The sequence below is a fragment of the Eimeria necatrix genome, genomic scaffold (genome assembly GCF_000499385.1).
Source record: "Eimeria necatrix Houghton genomic scaffold, Enh_scaff60, whole genome shotgun sequence".
Taxonomy (NCBI): domain Eukaryota; phylum Apicomplexa; class Conoidasida; order Eucoccidiorida; family Eimeriidae; genus Eimeria; species Eimeria necatrix.
Genome location: NW_013654457.1, coordinates 18836 through 35887, shown reverse-complemented (window position 1 = coordinate 35887; position 17052 = coordinate 18836). Strand labels below are relative to the sequence as shown.

Genomic DNA, 17052 nt, shown 5'->3' with positions numbered 1-17052 from the left:
CTTGCCGAGGTTTCCTAAGGGAGGCTTCCACAGTAAACAACAATTCCTACAGATGGGCTGCTACGCTGCATGAAGTTTTCGTAGGGCCTACGTAAATCATGGAATGAGAAATGAGGTAACTTTGAACTAGGAATGTCGGTTGTGCGCAGCTATGGGTACCCTGTACCAAGAGACAAGACTAAACTGCACTGGAACAAGGCACCGAATTCATAGTTGCGAAATCGCAGGACATCAACTCAACGCGTATGAAACTCTAGTGGCTAATGTCTGTGGTACGAGGCTTCTCGCTGCCGAGCCCAACCTTTGCACTAGGGCAACATGGAGGCAGAGAGCTGATTAGGCAGCTGCATTCTATACAAAAATTCAGGAGCTACATCCATATGGTAGGGGGGACAGCAGTACACGTCTCACTCCGATAGCTCGCTGAATCTGCATACAACTAATAGTAGTTGCTATACTAGTGCTGTTGTGCAATGTCTAAATAAAGTGTACACACAGCATAGCCATCTTTTGGGGACACGGACGAGCTGATTGGCTAATTCCTTTCAGAGAAACTATTTGGCTAGCGTATTATGTGCCACGAAGCAGACAGCATACTGCACGACAGAGCAGAAATGTTTGTTATCAAGGCACACGCTGACGGACTAATCTCGAATGCGTAATGCACTCTCCTGGTGTAGCAAGTTGTTTCAGGTTATGTAGCACAGCCAGGGAGACCTGAAAGTCCAGAACGCATCACGTGTAGCTTCAATCCAATTGTTCCCTTGCACTTGCTAGACGAGCCTTTGAGACGCTCACCTCGCAAAAACACTGAGTAGCCATATAATTTTAAGTTGACGACCACAGGATCTCTGTAGGCGTACCGCCGCTGCTGTCGCAAAGGTTACAATGAGAAACTTCCCGCGGAAGCCTCATGCATTGAAGAGCCTTGCAGGAAAGTCCTCAATCCGCGAAATTTGACATAACATGACTGCAGACTAAAGGAAACTCTAGGTGGAAATATCGAGAGTTCCAGAGGTACACAGATGCCACAGCTGACACACCATGACGACAGCGGGCAAATTTCGAGGCGAAGAAGATCGCCCGAGAACTCAATCCTTCCACATTCACCACTGCTAACGCCTGCCCTTTAATCGATATGAAACTTTAGTTTTCTTGCCATAATTCGTAGTAATTAGCGAGTGCGCCTGAGTCACCTGCAGTGGCATTGCCTGCAGGCGGTCATCGCTTGTGCCTGCTGTGTACTGGATGACAGGCACACACTGTCCATGAAAGTGATGGATAATCTCTTGTGAGCGTTACTTTCCCTAGTGTGAGCGCCACCACCTCCTCCTCCGTTAAAAGGAATGTCTTTATATCCCCAGTGAACTGCGCTTAGCAGCTCCTCGCAGACTCAAAGCTGGGCAGTGCGACAACTACGCACAAGAGTCTGAAAATGCGCCAGGAGCTCCAGCTGTGTTCACAGATGGCCTACAACGCTTGTGGATGTTCCTAGGGATAATAGTTCCCGTCGCTCTTGCATCAGAGCTCATATCTGCCCAAGATTCGCGAACTTCCATGAAGTGCGCATGCAAACCGAGAACAACCACCCATTCCTTCGCTCAAGCTGCATTGACCCTAAAAGGCTCTCTGCTTTTGAGTAACGCAACATTAGAAGGCAGCGGCGCCAATTCTCCTGCGTGTGCTGTGGGAATGTCGGCGTTCGTGTGCTAGTCAGCAGCACAGCGCTGTAGCTGCCGACAGTACGTGGCAGCGGCATTAGCCCCCAAGGAAGCCCCCCATAATTTGAGACTGATGCACGAGCATTCCGCTCGCTGGATCTACCTTAATGGGCCAGTATCATCGGTCTCGGGCTCGCTGTACACATAAACCCGGAACAAAAATACCGGTAACAAAGCACATGTCAAAAAGAGTAGGCCTATTACTGCTACCACCAGTGCAACAAGAGGTTTTAGTATTACCGAATTCACGCCGCACGTTCTCCGTTTCAAGTTACTAACCGCACTAGCATGCTGCAGCACTCTTCCGCGTATGTCAACTATGCTAGCCACTGCATGCGTGGAACCAGTGGAGAAGTTGTAGGGTGCGTCAGCCTAAAGAAGCTAACAAAAATAGCCTTACCTGTTCGCAAAACAATGTAGTTGACTGCTCTCACGGCGACCACTGTGAGTACTTACTCGCTGAACCTCCCTTCCTCGTCATCACCAGGGTCAGAGGTGCGGCGACCATAGAAGTTGTACGGATGAACTGGCAACAAAGCGTGGATCAAGATATTTAATGTTCCTGATATGATCATCAAGATGCCACCCCAGAGGCCCAACGTGTCGATGCCGAGAGGCAGCAGTCCGACCCTGGAAAAACCAAGCACAGCAAGCCCGTTTTCTACTCCACTGATACACTCCACACGCAGCGAATTTGAAAATGCATGAGTTGATCCTCTGAATTGTACTTCTGATTTCCACTTAGATGAGCAACTTTACCGGTGTCCTATTCAGCCCCTATGGAAAGTCAACGACTTCTGTATAGTTTTGCCCCTGCTGCCTCACATGATGTAGAGAAGACCCCTGAAGAAATACTCCCCCAATAAAGGGCATATGCCCATAAGGACGTTTAGTCCATAAGGCGAAAACTCGCACAGTAAGCAGATAGAAGAAAAGCAAATGAGGTAAAGAGAGACAATGCAGCTGGTGTAATCCGCAGGGGCTGCAACAGAAGCAATGCTCCCAACCATTAAAATCAATGCTGAGGCAGCGGTGAATAGCCGCACCCCCAAGGGTAGGCGATCCATCAAAAAATCCATTTTTATTTCTGCTCCTAGCGCCGCTGAGAAATTAAGGGGAGGCCAGCTGGAATAAAAGGCGAAAACGAACGATACGTCCGCCAGTACGCGTCGCTCCGACAGGAGCCCACATGCAGCTCGTAACTAGGATCAGATCCGGTTACCATACATACACATCAGGCGCTGTGACCACTGGCCGCAATGCATAGACCAGTGGGACTGATGGATGAACACAACGCACAAAAACTGCTGTGGCGATCAGCCCGTTATGGCAGAAGGGAGACGCGTGCTTCGGTCTGTCTTTACGAAGGCTCCATAAACAACGAGTTCCAAGGAAAAGTCGAACTTAACATCCTGACGTGTAGAACTGGAGTCTGGAAGGCACATGCATACGTCACCTACGAAGACGACAGACAGACTGGCGGGCTGGTTACTCACTACCGTAATTCAGTTACTTCTGGAAGGCAAATGCAATTCTTTCACAGTACACGCCATGCAGAAATATCAGAAAATGATGTTAACTCCTTCAATTCACGAACTGATGCTGCATGCACGACCCGCAACTGCAGCCATGATACAGCGCCCAAGGACAAACACGAATCTCCCCGCAGAACCTTCTCTACAGATTCCGAATGCCTGGTAAATTCAAAAAAAATTGCAGTTTCACTGGTCTGTAGGAGAATCTTGGTTGTGTGCGACGCGCAGCACACTCCCACCTGGCTCTCGCCGAAGTCTCGCAACGCATTAACACGCATCAGCAGTATTGATACGTTCGTAGAAACAAATTGTATTTTACTCTGCTTGAATCATCCAGCTGAAGTTCAACACTCTCCCAAGTGTGGCCGTGCGCTACTATTTTGGAGGCCATGGAATATGTATTCTGTGTAACATGTCGGCGCTTACAAGTGCCACCAGGCGGCATTCCATGTGCACCTCTAGCCTATGTCACAGATTGGTAAGACAAGTAGCAACAATTAGCAACACGTACAAGTCGGTTGAACCTTTATGCCGCGGTAAACGCCCGGATTCGGCGGCACTCCGGTTCGGCAAGTCATTTGCTTCCTTGAGGAGGTCGGAAGATGCTTCTCAGTCTCTAAAGCAAGAAATCCTCCTCCCGAACTCCACAACGTATTTGCGCTAACGTGACTGTTGGATTTCAGGCTTTAGGTGCAAGGTTGGGGATTTTGTATCATTTCGTGGATCCATTCGACAGTGTCAAAGACAAGCCCCTTTTAAAGTCTCTAAAGGGAACTGCGCCTATGCCCACTTTTACAGACAGAAAGATAAAAGGTTAGTCAAGTGGACACCTCCTGGGTTTTAATATTAATGCACGTTTAGGCGCTCACTTGCACTCATGTTCTTGCACTGTGCTTCCGTAGCATCATCCACACAATGCCACAGAAGAGGCGCCTGGTCGTGCGCATTCCTCTCCAGGAAAGCATTCCTCTTGACTACTACATATTACGTTGATGCCTGAATGGGCTTTACGCGAAAGCCCATAGAGCGTACAGGACAGTGCTGGGGCGCTGAGGGACCGAACTCTTCTACGTATGTGCTAGCAAAAGCTTGTGAGTATTGTAGGGACCTCAGCAGATCCCCTTCACATAGCAATGTACAAGGACACACACACTGCAACTGCAACTCTTGTTTGATTGACACGACGATACCTGGTAGAACACAGTACAGAAATTATATTTGCCTATCTCGCCTTCACTGAGCTCGAGTACATCCTACTCAGAACACAGTACAGAAATTATATTTGCCTATCTCGCCTTCACTGAGCTCGAGTACATCCTACTCAAGTTCACTTCGGCTATATGTTTCCTGTTGGCTGTGCCTCAGTGGCAAAATAACAGAAATATTTGTCGATTTGAGAATGAAATAGAGTTTAGTATCCTATAATGCGTTTCCTTGCGCTTCCTAACTCAGCACTGGCAAAATCAAAGACTTGTTTAAGGGCCCCTTCTTAGGGACCAGCACTGTTTCCGAAGCCCCTCCTTAGGGACCAGCACTGTTTCCGAAACGCCACAATAGTTGGGGACCAGTCAGCATAACCATTAAACAAAGGCGTGCTCAAAAAAGACCTACCATACAGCCGGATACCATGAGTTGGTCGAAGCATGAACGGCACTACAGTCCATGAACGGAACTACAGTCCAGCAAGTTCGCCTCAGCTCCGCCATTGCCGTACATTTCAAGCTGCAGTGGCATCACACACAGGTAGGGTAGGCCTCTGTAGGAGCATCCAGTTGACTCAAAGCGAAGGATGCACATGAAAGGAGGCATAGGTATAGAATTAACGGTAATTCTGCTAATAAGGAGCCTGAAGGAGCATGCGGGGCATTCAAACAGCTTGTGCAATACAACGACCTCAGCGGAAGAGGCAGGGGCGCTCGAGTCCCCTGCGCAGCCGTCAGCAAGTCCATGAAGAGACAACTGTCAAACATGATCGTCTCCATAATGCATCGAACAGCAGCCCCAGCCTCCGCCTATTTTTCCAGGCAATTTGGCCGCCTGGAACACGCTTGGGGAGTGGCAGAGGGCCTTGCATGGGAAACAGCAGCATATGCAGCGCAACAGCAGGCACAATAGCTGCACAGTTGCAAGTACGAGCAAAATCGGGATAAAAAGAATAAACAGCACCAGAGAAAGGAGAAACATCTTCTGGTGTTGAAGGTGTTGCTGAGACAGGCAGTGCCGGAGAGTTGCGAGGAATCTGCTCTACAGTTCACCTCCCATCACGTGGAACGCGAGTGATTTCACGGAAACCCATCAGTATATATCTGGATCAGCAATAAAGAACTGCACAGCCCAGTATCGCCGCATCCAGAGTGCGAGGTCACTTTGGCTGAGGGGAGGAGTCGGCTCTAGGAGGCCGACAAATGAAGGGAACATAGATTTTGCCCGCAGAGCAAGGACATTTCGTGTGAATTTAAGATGTAAAATAAGTCGCATGATAATGATGGGAAGACACAAAGAGTCCCCGTGGGAGTTGCAAGCGTGAAAGGTCAGGCTGTCCGCACAGCCAATTAATTTCGCTGCACACGCTACAGCAATCTTTTACAATTTTGCAAAATATGTAAAATCTTGGAGTCCTCTATCTGTGTATACAATGCAAATAGGACGAGGACTACAGACAAGTATTCCGTGCAAGGGGTAGTTTTTTGGCGTTGCCCGCTAGACACGACCGATTTCTGCTACCATCTGAGATCTCCACAGTTTAGCTCACGCCAGTGACTCCCTTCCACTAAAGTGTATACATCGGTGCAGCGCCTACTTCGAAGTGTATCCCGGCCAGTGGTGCGATCATCTACGCCTTACGCTGCTCTAGATGCCAGCAGTAGCGACAGAAAAACAGGATAGGTTCCTGGAATCACAGGCAACCTCCGAAGTGCTCGGCCCAGGGAACATGAAGAAAACTGTGGCGGCCTACGGTGAGGATTAATGAGGGACTGGCAAATTTGTTCCGTGCCACTTAGAGCCAGTAGCAGATGAACTCCTACTTATAAACATTCTGGCAACTAATTCATGTATCAGTTGGCCACTGACCATACGCAGATATCTACAAAGTGGCTCGCAATTGTTGTTGTAGCCCTAGACTGAAAGGTTAACAACGTCAATTCCCTGAAGCAGGTTCCTATTTAGTTCCGTAGGGCACTCGACGCACTCATTTATTAGAGAGACTGACTCACCAACGCTATCCACAGGAGAGACCCATGTTTTATCACTGAGAAGATTTCCGCGTAATTGCAGTGCCGTCTCTCTTTTTCTGTATCCCGCCCGTGGCGCAGAAGGTGATGGCCTTCCTCCTACGTAGCCGCTTCTACTCCCGCCTGGCTCGCTTGAACTACCATAGTGCCACTTAGACGCTTTTATAGCATGATGCACTAGTCTAGTTGCTAGGTTAGGGCTTTGTCATGCTTCGGCAATAGGCCTTCGGGCCTGCTCAGGACCTAGCCGCATAACTCAGGACAATTCCACTCTGAGAAGGTCCACGAAAACTTAAGTTTTCACCAGTAATACTCACAGCCAACTGCGCTGAAAAGGAACCGACAAGACTCAGTCCTTTCCTTTTGTCAGATGTTAAAACAGTGAACGCGTTCCTTGGGTGTCTGAACTCCTGCAAAGCTTCCGCAGGACTTTGTCTCGTTAACCACTTCGGTCTTCTTGACTTTGCTGTGGTCCCAGCTGGCCTCATCTACTCTTTTTTCGCATGAACTGTTTTAAAAGCGTGCTCCCTACCTGCGAGCGAGAGCACACGTTTGGCGTTCTCGCCCTTATGAGACCTCTTAGAGCCTAGACTGGGGATGCTTGCTTTGTGAAGAAAAGAGTCCCAGCTAACTAGCTCAGGCGGTAGTAGGTGGCAAGCGCTGTTAACGGTCTATCTAATTCGCTTGATAATAGCACAAGCTAGGTTTGTTCTTGAGGAAAGGCAGACCCTGCATGCAATTCCAGTGCTTTTCAAAGGCTGTGAATTCTCCCCGAATCAGCACACCAGATGGCCCTGTGTTGGGTACTGGGCGGAACAGCCAGCAAAGTAAGACTTCCGAAGTCAGTAGCATCGGGACACCCGTTCCACTAAGGAGGAAAATCAGAGTTGCACTTACTGGATTCGATGTACCAGTCTATATCCCCCCTACATGAAACCATCTTTTCTTTGGTTCGGCCTTGTTGAGCTGCAACTGCAGCGGAGCGCTTCACGAGAGCCGCTGCAAACTGCTGGCTGTATCTTTCATGCTCAAAGCCTTACGCGGAAATGCGATGAGATTAGGCCAAGGCTACGTGTTCTGAGTATACAGGATTGATGCCATCTGAATGAACTTGTGATCAGGGGACGCTACTTCATTTTCTCGCAAAAGCAATCCTCTCAGCGTTTACACAGATCGGTTCAAGAAGTGAGTAATAGCTGAATAAACCTACGCAAAATGCAAGTGGAGCTACAATTCTCAGCGGTGCTGTCGGACCTACTGCTTCAACCATCTTTGAGGGCCGCAGCGGAACCCAATATGCCTTGAAAAAATGAGACTGCTAGCCAAAAGCTCGTCTAAAGCGATTCAAGCACTCAGCGTGAGTGCCAACAACTATGCGGCAAGTGGCTCCCACCCTCTCTTCGCCCTCTCGTCCCGACGGACCGCCGTATGAAACAAAGCAAAAGCAAGTTCTTGGGAAACGGCGAGTCTCTCATGTCATGGCTTTCGGGGTCCCAAACGCGTGACAAACAACAAGTAAACTTCAAAGCTAGCTCGTATGCTTCAACCCACGCCTTTATCCTCCTTCTTCAACAGGGCGCCGAGGGAGCAATGATGAAAGCATCCCCCGTATGAACGCCCATTGCTGTTTTCATCAACTACAGCAGTGAACAGCCGCCGCTGGCTCAAAAGCTATGCACTTATAGAAGTGACTACGTCTGAGCGTACGCTTAAAGCCAAGAGTGTACAGGACCATCAGACAGCCTCAGATTACGTCGTTGATGGCAGGGAAGCAGGATCATCGTGTGCAAGTTGTCCGTTTTCCTGTAGCCTCTCGAGACTCCATAGTTTTGCCAGTGCTCGGCCTTTTGACAACTCATTCTCAAGATATTGCCGCAGCTCCCCGTAATCCTTCTGACGACAAGCCGAAAGATTAATAAGCCGGACCTGTGGGAAGCCACACTAATCAGTCCCTCAACCTTCACCATTTGTGCTGCGTTGCAGCGCATCTTGAAAGGCACGTACTTGACTCGCTAAAAGGTTCAAATCACCTCACCTCCCAGCCAAGACGTCTCAACACGAACAACTGCAGCAGCTTTTTCGGCAACAATATTCCTTGCCGACGGCCACATGTGTCTGCCGGTGCGATAAATACAAACAAATGCTGCCTAACATGCTGCAGCTGCCGTTGCTGTTGACTGCAGTGGCGATGGTGGTTGTGGCCGATTTCCTCTGTCTGGATCTGAAGTGTGCTGCTAGAGACAACGCCGCAGAGTCTCATAAGAGCTGCCTGCAGCAGCATCACTAGGCAGACGTAAATGCATTTCACAACAGACTCGTAAGCTGTTAGAGGCAAGTGACTTCCACGCGTGTGCACTTCTATGGGGAAAAAAATCTGCACCTTCCCTAGATGTGGCAATCAACTAATATTTAAAGTACAGAAGCACAAGAACTTCAAAGCTATCACCTACTTTTGCTGGGGGGCCCTCAGCAGCTGGCAGAAGCTCATGCAGAGCCCTCGCCACCTCATGCTCTAGTAACTGCCAGTCCCCTACGCCTCGAAGTCTTGCTGGTGCAAGCGCTGTGTCTGGTGTTTCTTCACTAACTCCTGCAGCGCCTACTGCTGCTGCTGCTGCACCTGCTTTTCCTTCAAATGCTGCTGCCGCTGCTGTATGTGCCCCCACTTCACCATCTGCTCTTGCTGCTGTGGCGTCTCCTTCAGCATCCTCAGGCTCTCTTGCGCCAAAAGAAGACACAGCAATGTCTACATCGCCCGTTGTTCTCTCAGGTGAGCGCATCATCGTTGTGTGCTGTCTCGCTGATGCCGCTGCTTCTAACAGCGCGTCACAATCATCCGTGAGGCGCTGCAGATCAGTCGCATGCATCAGGCCCTGAAGAAGCATCGGCAGCAACAAAAGCTGCAGCAAAAAAACCAATAAACTTCCAAACTTTCGCGTCATTTTGAAGCCCGAAAAACGAGAAAAAAGTGGCACCAGTATCATGCAAGCGGCAAAATGCCTGTCAAGGCGTATTGAAGACAACTACATTAAGTTCTGGCATGCAGGACGACCCGCCGCTGGTGAGGACCTATAGTGCAACAGCACAACATCACTTGTTGCTACCAGCAATCTCCGAGAGACTGAGAGTGCAAGTGAAGGCGCACTGGAAACGCATGTGCCTCCTCCGAAATAAGCATGTGGCTAAATTAAAACTGAAGGACCTCTAAAGCCAAAGCAGATTCACCTTCAGAAGTTGCGGGCAGAAACACTGGAGCAAAGACACCGTAAAACCTAAGTCGCCCACTGCTTCTTCAATAGCAGCGCGGGCTCGGGATAGCCGCTGCTGCTGCAGCACCAGTTGAGGCGGATGTAGTCCTTTCGTTGTAACTGCTTCGTGCAGGTGCTTCTGCTGTTCCTGGAGCCATACAGGAGCCAGAGGGCGCAAAATGTGCACAGCAGCGGCAGCAACCTGCAGCAGCAGGTGAACAGCAAGGCACTCAAAGTAGCCCCAGCTGCAGAACGCCAGAGACAGACGGCTGCAGTATTGCAGGATCTGCAAAGAAGGCTGGAGTAGCTGGATATCTCCAGCTGTATCCCGTTGCAATGAACTTGCTGATAGCTTTGCTGCTCCTGCTGAGGGCCCAGTGTGTCCTGTATTCGCTACGGCTCGTGACGCTGCTGAGGTACTGAATTGTCCCAGAACAGGAAGCTGCTGCTGTCGCTGCTGTACTGTTTGCTGAAGAGCCTGCCGCAGGCGGCACAAAGTATCTTGCTGCAGCAGCAATGATGCATTCACTTGCTGCAAAACAGTCCCAATACGCTGCTGAAGCTCTGGTGTTGTAAGCATGCAATTCACATTCGCCTTGGGGGCTTCAGATGTAGTTACCGGAGTGTCAGTTCGCCGCTCTTGCGTTTGGTGTTGGTGCTGCTGCTGGTGCTGTTGTTTCTGCCAGAGGTCTGCAGCTTCTTGAGGCAGCAGCGGGCTGGGAACAGCCGCAACCGCAGCAGCAGCAAACACCGCCACTTGAGCAGTGTACGCAAGAAGGCTCGGTAGCTCCTCACAATGGATGAGCCACTCGGAGGGCCACAAAGATTCTCCAGATGTTGCCGTTGCTGCTGTTCCTGTAGCTGCCGTGGCAGCGGGGTTGTCGCTAATAAACCTCTTGATGTGGGGAAGCACAAGCGACAGCAATCTTTCGTCTACTCGGCGGCGCGCCCTGACAAAAACATCAATACGCAACTAAAATCCAGCCAGATCATGCTGCCAAAAGCAGGCGGTGCGGCATTATTAGGAGCAACAGTAGCAGCAACAGCACCTATATGTCTTGCAGGTCTCACAAGCAGCAAGCAAGGAGGCGAAAGATTGCCCATTGGTCTCTGGTGTCAGCCTTTCTTTGCCAGAGCTTCCACTGATCTGCAAGATAAGAGTGAAGCACCCGTGGGGACAGCGCCCACAGTGTGCCCCCTGCCTGCCTTGCTGCACCACACCAGCGCTGCTCCTGCTCGGTTCGGAATGCCGAAAAGAGAAGCCTCTGCTGCTGCTGAGGATCCAAAAGCAAAGGAATGCTTTGACGGTACAGCAAAGAGAATAGGGCAGCAGACACACGCGGCGGTAGCGGGCAGTCCGCGCTCAATAACTGCGCGCAAGCAGCATCACAACTCCAGCGAGAACAGACAGCATGCGGAAGGCTTCTGGTAGGAGTTGGATCACATAAATAAGGACTAGAACAAGGCGTGCAACAGAGTTGCCATACGTACCTCAGCCACATCTAGGGGCTGTTGCCCTGCTGCTATTTGATTGCGAATACGCAGCGTTAGAGCAGCGAACAGTTGCTGCTGTAGCTCGTCACGCTGCTGCTCCTGCTGGGCTAGCTGTTGTTCACCAATACACAACGCGTTCTCTATAAGCAACGCCTAGAAAAACAAACAGCAGCAGCGCGAAAGCTGGTCTCACGGATAAAAGCAAGCTGAGAACTATACTCAACGCCGACAATTGTGCTAAGCAGAGGTGGCTCTCCTAAAAGGTTTGAGCAAAGAAGCGAACTTTTCGCCGATAGTTGGATGCTTGGTGCTGCGACAAGCCCACCCTCCATAAGGCAATGACCCATTGGACACTAGGTGGTGTCTTCAGGTCCGCTGCTGCCTGTAGCAGGCTACTACTACAGCTGCAAAGGGCTGTATGGGCCCATTCAGCAAATGTATCTCCACTACTGCGTTGTTGTACGTGTTGTTGTTGCTGTGCCGCAGCAGTCAACTTATCAGAACCACCGAATCGCCGCATGTCAAACTGGCGAAGCTCATATGCATCCCTGCAGGCCTCACAAATGACGCAGATACGGCAACGATATTGTACCCTTAGGGCACAAACCCCTTGGCATTTAGAATGCATCGCTGGGCAGTGTGTACATTCGCAGAATATAGGCTCTGCAGTTTCATGCAAAGCGGTACGCCGCCGATATAGGGACTGCAACAGTTTTGAAAGCGCCAGGTACATCACCAGTAGCAGCAACAACAGCAGGAAAAATACGAATGACGGCAGCATCGGGCCTCTGATCACCAAAGGAAGCCTCCAGTATTACACCGCTTACCCACCTAAGGACTGCATACAGCTCGTTGAACCCAAAGGCCAACAAATTCATCACCTCCTCTCTCGGCTGCTCGCCCTGGTGCTGCTTCAGCGGCAACAGATGCTGCTGTGGCTTTTGATGTTGCTGCAGTGGTATCTCACATCCTTCTTTGCTACTCTTGGTGGACATGCTTTTCAATTGACGGCGAAGGAAACCAATTCTGCGGCACCGTTGAAGCAGCCCTTCAATGCGGGAGACCAGCAGCTCCTCCTGCCTCAACCGCGGCAGCAGTAGCTGCCGCAGAAGTGACAAGCGAAAATGCAGACGGGAAAGTTCAAGAGCTGCGCATGCACCAGAGAGAATCGCCGTCCTCCGCTTATTGGCTTCGGCCGCAAGTTTTTGCTGCTGCACCCGCCGCTGCAGAGTCTGCTCCCACCTTGCACACTGACGCTCTTGTTGCTTCGTCCTAGAGGTGTGATCTCCACGCAGCTGCCGCTGTTGCTGCTGCTCGCGAGTTGCATGTAAAGCCTTCAATAAAGCGTACTGCTGGGTGGTCCATTGTTGCTGCAGCTGCAGCACCCGTTTCAAGCTCTGGAGTACCAGCTGCTGCTTCTGCTGGAGCCTTTGGAGTAGAAGCAGCAGTTCTACACGGCGTTGCAGCTGGCCCAAATTCTGCTCGTTTGCGCTGCCCGTGGTAGTGCAGTCGCGCAGCTGAGCTGCAACAGCAGCAAGAGCGGGGATCGCCTCGCCTAGCCAAAAAGGGCTCTGGAACAGAGATAGCAGCTGAAGCAGTTCTGAAGGAGGGCCCAACAGAGGCTCCGCTGCAACGCAGCATCCGACGCGTACCTGTATGCTTGTCAATTGGGGCATAGGGCCACTGCTGTTGCTGCTACTGCTCTGTCCTTCAGTGCTGCTCTTGCTTGTGCTATTTTGACCTGAACTGTTCGTGAAGTCGCCTTCCTTTGCAACGCTGGTCCGTTGGCTTGTTGGCATACTTCCTGTCGACTCTGTACGTTTTCCTCTATCTGGTGCATGCGCGAATCCAGCAGCATCAGAGCATTCCTGCATGCCTGCTCCCGCAGCACGCACTCGCCGCTCCAAAACAGCCTGCGCTTCGCACAACAAATAGCCCACGTCTTGCAGCAACAAAAGAAGCTGTTGAGGCGTTTTGAAAGCTCCTGCTTTCGCGTACGCAGCGCCTTGCATCAGCCACTGAATTCTTAGCGCTGCTTCAGGGAGTGGCAGCTGCAAATGCTCTTTTCGAGGCTCCTGCTTGTTTTCCATATAATCATTCGTGTCGGCGACCTCCTTTAACCCACCCTGGAGCTGTTGCGCATGCTTCAACTGCTCTTGCAGTTGATTTAAGTGCTGCTGCAGCAGCTGCAGCAGTTGCTGATCGGAGTTCCGATACGGCTGCAGCATTGGAGCCTCTGCATGCAACACAGCGCTCTGGAGGGAGAGCTTCCTTTTCAGTAGCCGTAGGCACGAGCCTAGGGGAACTGAAAACTCCTGGCAACGTTGTTGTCCCTGGGAATTCAGTTGCTCCTGCCCTTCGTGCTGTGTCCATTGCAATAGTTGTTGAGTTGTGGCTGCCTGGTGCAAAGCGATAGGGGCCGCGGGTGCTGCAGAAGCCAGAAGGCCTGAGCTCTCCTGGAGTAAACAGGATTCCCATAGCACGTTGCTACAGATGCAGCTGTAACTGCCACTGCTGCAGTCATGTGCGCCTCTGGCCTCTTCCCTTGTATTCCAATCACCCGGTGCAAATGGGTGCTGGCGAAGGAGAAGCTGCTCGTGATTCATCCTTTGAGGATGGAAGTGCTCCTGCTTGCCGTCCGTGGCTAAAAGCGGCACGTACCAAAGCGTGTACCCTCGAAGATGCTTTCCAGAAGCAGCAGCAGCAGCGGCAGACCGCTGCTGCTCCTGTTTTATATCCTGTCTCAGTAGAAGTCGCTGCTGTTGTTGCAGCCATGAGCCGAAGGCGAAGTCAATACGGCTCATCAAGGACCAGGGGTCCGTGCTGTCTCTCCATCGTTTGTTGACCTCGTGGTGTTGGCGGTGTTGCTGTTGTTGCTGTTCCTGCTGCTGCTGTCTCTCCCTCCACTGATCACGCAAGCTGAGAAGGGCCTGCTGGAATGAAGGATTTGCGTGCAGCGCAGACAAGTGATGGTGTGCTTGCTGCAGCTGCAGGTAAACCAGCGCTGCTGCGCCTGCATCGGGACCTCCAAAGGCCCTTAGCAGCGAAGACGTGATGCAGCCGGCAGCAGCTGCCACAGCACACATCTGCTGTCCCTGACCTGGTAGCGGCTGCTGTAATGTTTGCCTATGCTGCTGGTGCTCTTGTCTGCTTTGGCAGAGTGGCTTCTGTTGCCGCTGCTTTTGAGAAAGCGAATCCCATAGAGCTGCCTCCTTCAAAAGCCAGTGCTGCTGCTCCGCAGCTAACTCGCGCAACAGCCCCAGAAGGAAAGCCGATGATCCTTCAAAGAAAAAGGTTGCCTGTTGCACCAAAGTGGGCTCTTCCTCAGCTACTCCTGTTGCTGCTGCTGAATTCTGGCGTCCAGGAACAAAAGAAATCAAACACAAATGGTCTGCAAGCTTCAGCAGAGGGCTGATTAACGGCGTCAGTTGCTGCTGCACACCGGCAAGCACACCGGCGAGTACAGGTAGCGCTAATTTGCGCTGAAAATCCCGCAACAACGTAAGCGCCTCCCACAGTAGCGCGCAAGCGATGGGCCGTGTCCACACCTCCTGGTGGACGTATACCTCTGCGAGAACTGCCACGGCATGCAGCCGGTTCAGCAGCTGCCGCATCTGCTTCTCTTGTGACTGCTGGTGCTGGCTTTTTCCAGAGGGTTGCGAAGAAGGATCGCAGCGGTGAAAAGCAGGAAACAGTAGAGAGATGACAGCACCACGCGTTGCCCGTAGCAAGCCGCGCCGCAAGCCCGATAGCGTCAGCTGCTGCTGCCTTCCCATGTTGCAGCTGATTCTACTGCTTCTGACCAGTTTATTGGCTGGATCGCTCCAGCTAGAAACGCAGCGTGCTGCCTCGGCAACTGCGCAAAGAGACGGTGTCTCCTGCAGCAGCGATGTTTCGTCTACACCAACATGCAGCAGCTGCCTCATGTAAGCTTTGGGATCTCTCTGTAACACTAGCAGTAGTTGAAGCAGCTCTTCTCCAATCGCTAGCCGCACTGTACCACATGCAGTAGGCCTCAGCAAAAGCTGTACGCCCTCCATAAGAGCACCTGAAAGGATGTGGTTCGATGCACCCGTTTTCACGTGCTGCTCTTGCCCATGCTGCTGCTCTTGTTGTGGTTCGCCTTTTCCCTGCTGTCTCTGCTGTTGCAGATGAGCTGTAACACTTCCAGATTCTGGAGGAGGGGAAATGTGCCTGCTTAGAAACTTCAGCATCGCACGATCTAGATGTGCATACAATTCATGAAGGGAGAGTCTGCAAGACTGACGGTAATGAGTGTCGCATTCACACGTTGTGGATACTGAGGAAACCAAAGGTTGTTCTAAAGGCAGCTGCTGATGCTGGTGAGATTCAGACTTCCGGCCGCGTCTAGGACCAAAGTTATACGCAGAAAAGGCTTGGTGCTGTTCTTCTTCGTGAGACTTGACAGATCGCTCCAGTAGAAGCAAGGCCCTACATGTGCTCAGGGCGACCGGAAGCTGCAACGTGCGCTGCTGCTGCAGCATGCGAATGTACAACGGAATCATAGCTGCTGCTGCTGCAGGCTGGAAGTGATGCAGTGGAACACAGTGGCAAATTAGCAACGAAAAAGATCGCAGAAAAGCAGCCGCCTCTGTTGGTTGCAGCATCTCCAAGCGTGTGCTTCCTGCTGTTACGAGCTGCTGCTGCCGTTGTAGCCACCTCAAAACAACCTCCGCTGTGCCCAGTAACAACGAAACAGGCATATATATAGCCTGGGAAGGGACGCTCGCGTTGGCAACGCTGCTCTGGCTGTTCCTGCTGAGGCTGCTGCCGCGCTGCTGTTGTGCTTGTGGCAGCAGGGTATTTAGAGGCAGTTGATGCACTGTGCAGAGCTTCGATTCTGCAACATCAGCAGCAGTTCGTGTTCCTTCGACTTCCTTCACGTGCCTCTCTAGACAGACGGCAGCAAAAGTCAACACGTTCAAGCTGAGTCGTACAAAGGGCTCCATGGGACCCACTGCCTCTGCATCTACAGATACGGCTGCAGTTGTTGCCGCCGTTGCTGCTGTCGCTGCGCCCATGGGCGCGGTTGGGGCCCTTCCAGATGCATATTGAATAGCGGCGTCTGTCTGTTCCAACAGAACAGGAAGTTGCTCTGCTGCTTTCCGCGATAGCACCTTTCGCTGCTTTGCGACTTGACGCAGCAGCCTCCATCGCGCCTGCAATGCCTCGATTGCGACAACCTCTGGAGCAGCGGCAGAAGAGGTCCTGATATGGGGCCTTAAAAAAGAACTTTCTCTCACGTTTGATTCAGAGGACGAGGTCTCGCGTTGGCTTCCGTTGCATTTGCCCTTTATCGGTGCAGTTCTTGCAAAGGATGCTGCGGCTGTGACGGCCGCTCTTGTTGCACTTGCTGCGCAGTCCACCGGTTTCTCTCCGTGCGAAGTTTTTGAGAGGCCATCATTCGGGAATTGTAATGAGACTTCTGATGCTTCAAAGACGCTAGGCCCACCGCGTAGAAAAGATATCTGTACCCGCGAATCGTGCAGGCTGTAGTCATATCTGTTGACGCGTTGTCCTCTTCTTGATGGTGGAACAGCACAGCACTGCAAGGCTGCGCTCGAACAATCAGCATGGACCTTGTGTATGGTGCGGGAAGTTGCTGTTTCCTCTGCTTTAGCGTTTACTGCTGCTGCTGCGGAGATAATCGCACTGTGGCGTTGGCCGTCATTATTAGCCACGGAACCACAAAACTCCTTGTGAAAGCCCCTCTGAGTGCTCGCGATGGGCCAGCTGAGGGAATTTTTGAAATATTTCGCGGCGGGGCACGCTCGCTGTAGCATCTTAGACAGGAAGGTGACCC

The 17052-nt window shown here is 51.5% G+C and overlaps 2 protein-coding genes across 2 annotated transcripts; both read right to left on the bottom strand.

Annotated features, from left to right (window-relative positions):
- Window positions 1-1820: 1820 nt before the first annotated feature.
- On the bottom strand, window positions 1821-2788 carry ENH_00066310 (hypothetical protein, conserved; the record flags this gene model as incomplete). Its single annotated transcript, XM_013582242.1, has 3 exons — window positions 1821-1857; window positions 2178-2351; window positions 2547-2788. 3 exons carry the CDS (start codon window positions 2786-2788, stop codon window positions 1821-1823), a joined length of 453 nt encoding a protein of 150 aa, XP_013437696.1.
- Window positions 2789-8238: 5450 nt separating this feature from the next.
- On the bottom strand, window positions 8239-17032 carry ENH_00066300 (hypothetical protein, conserved; the record flags this gene model as incomplete). Its single annotated transcript, XM_013582241.1, has 8 exons — window positions 8239-8415; window positions 8525-8758; window positions 8940-9386; window positions 9712-10684; window positions 10806-11104; window positions 11226-11381; window positions 11554-11776; window positions 12060-17032. The coding sequence occupies 8 exons, from the start codon at window positions 17030-17032 to the stop codon at window positions 8239-8241; spliced, it is 7482 nt and encodes a 2493-aa protein (XP_013437695.1).
- Between the last annotated feature and the right edge of the window lie 20 nt (window positions 17033-17052).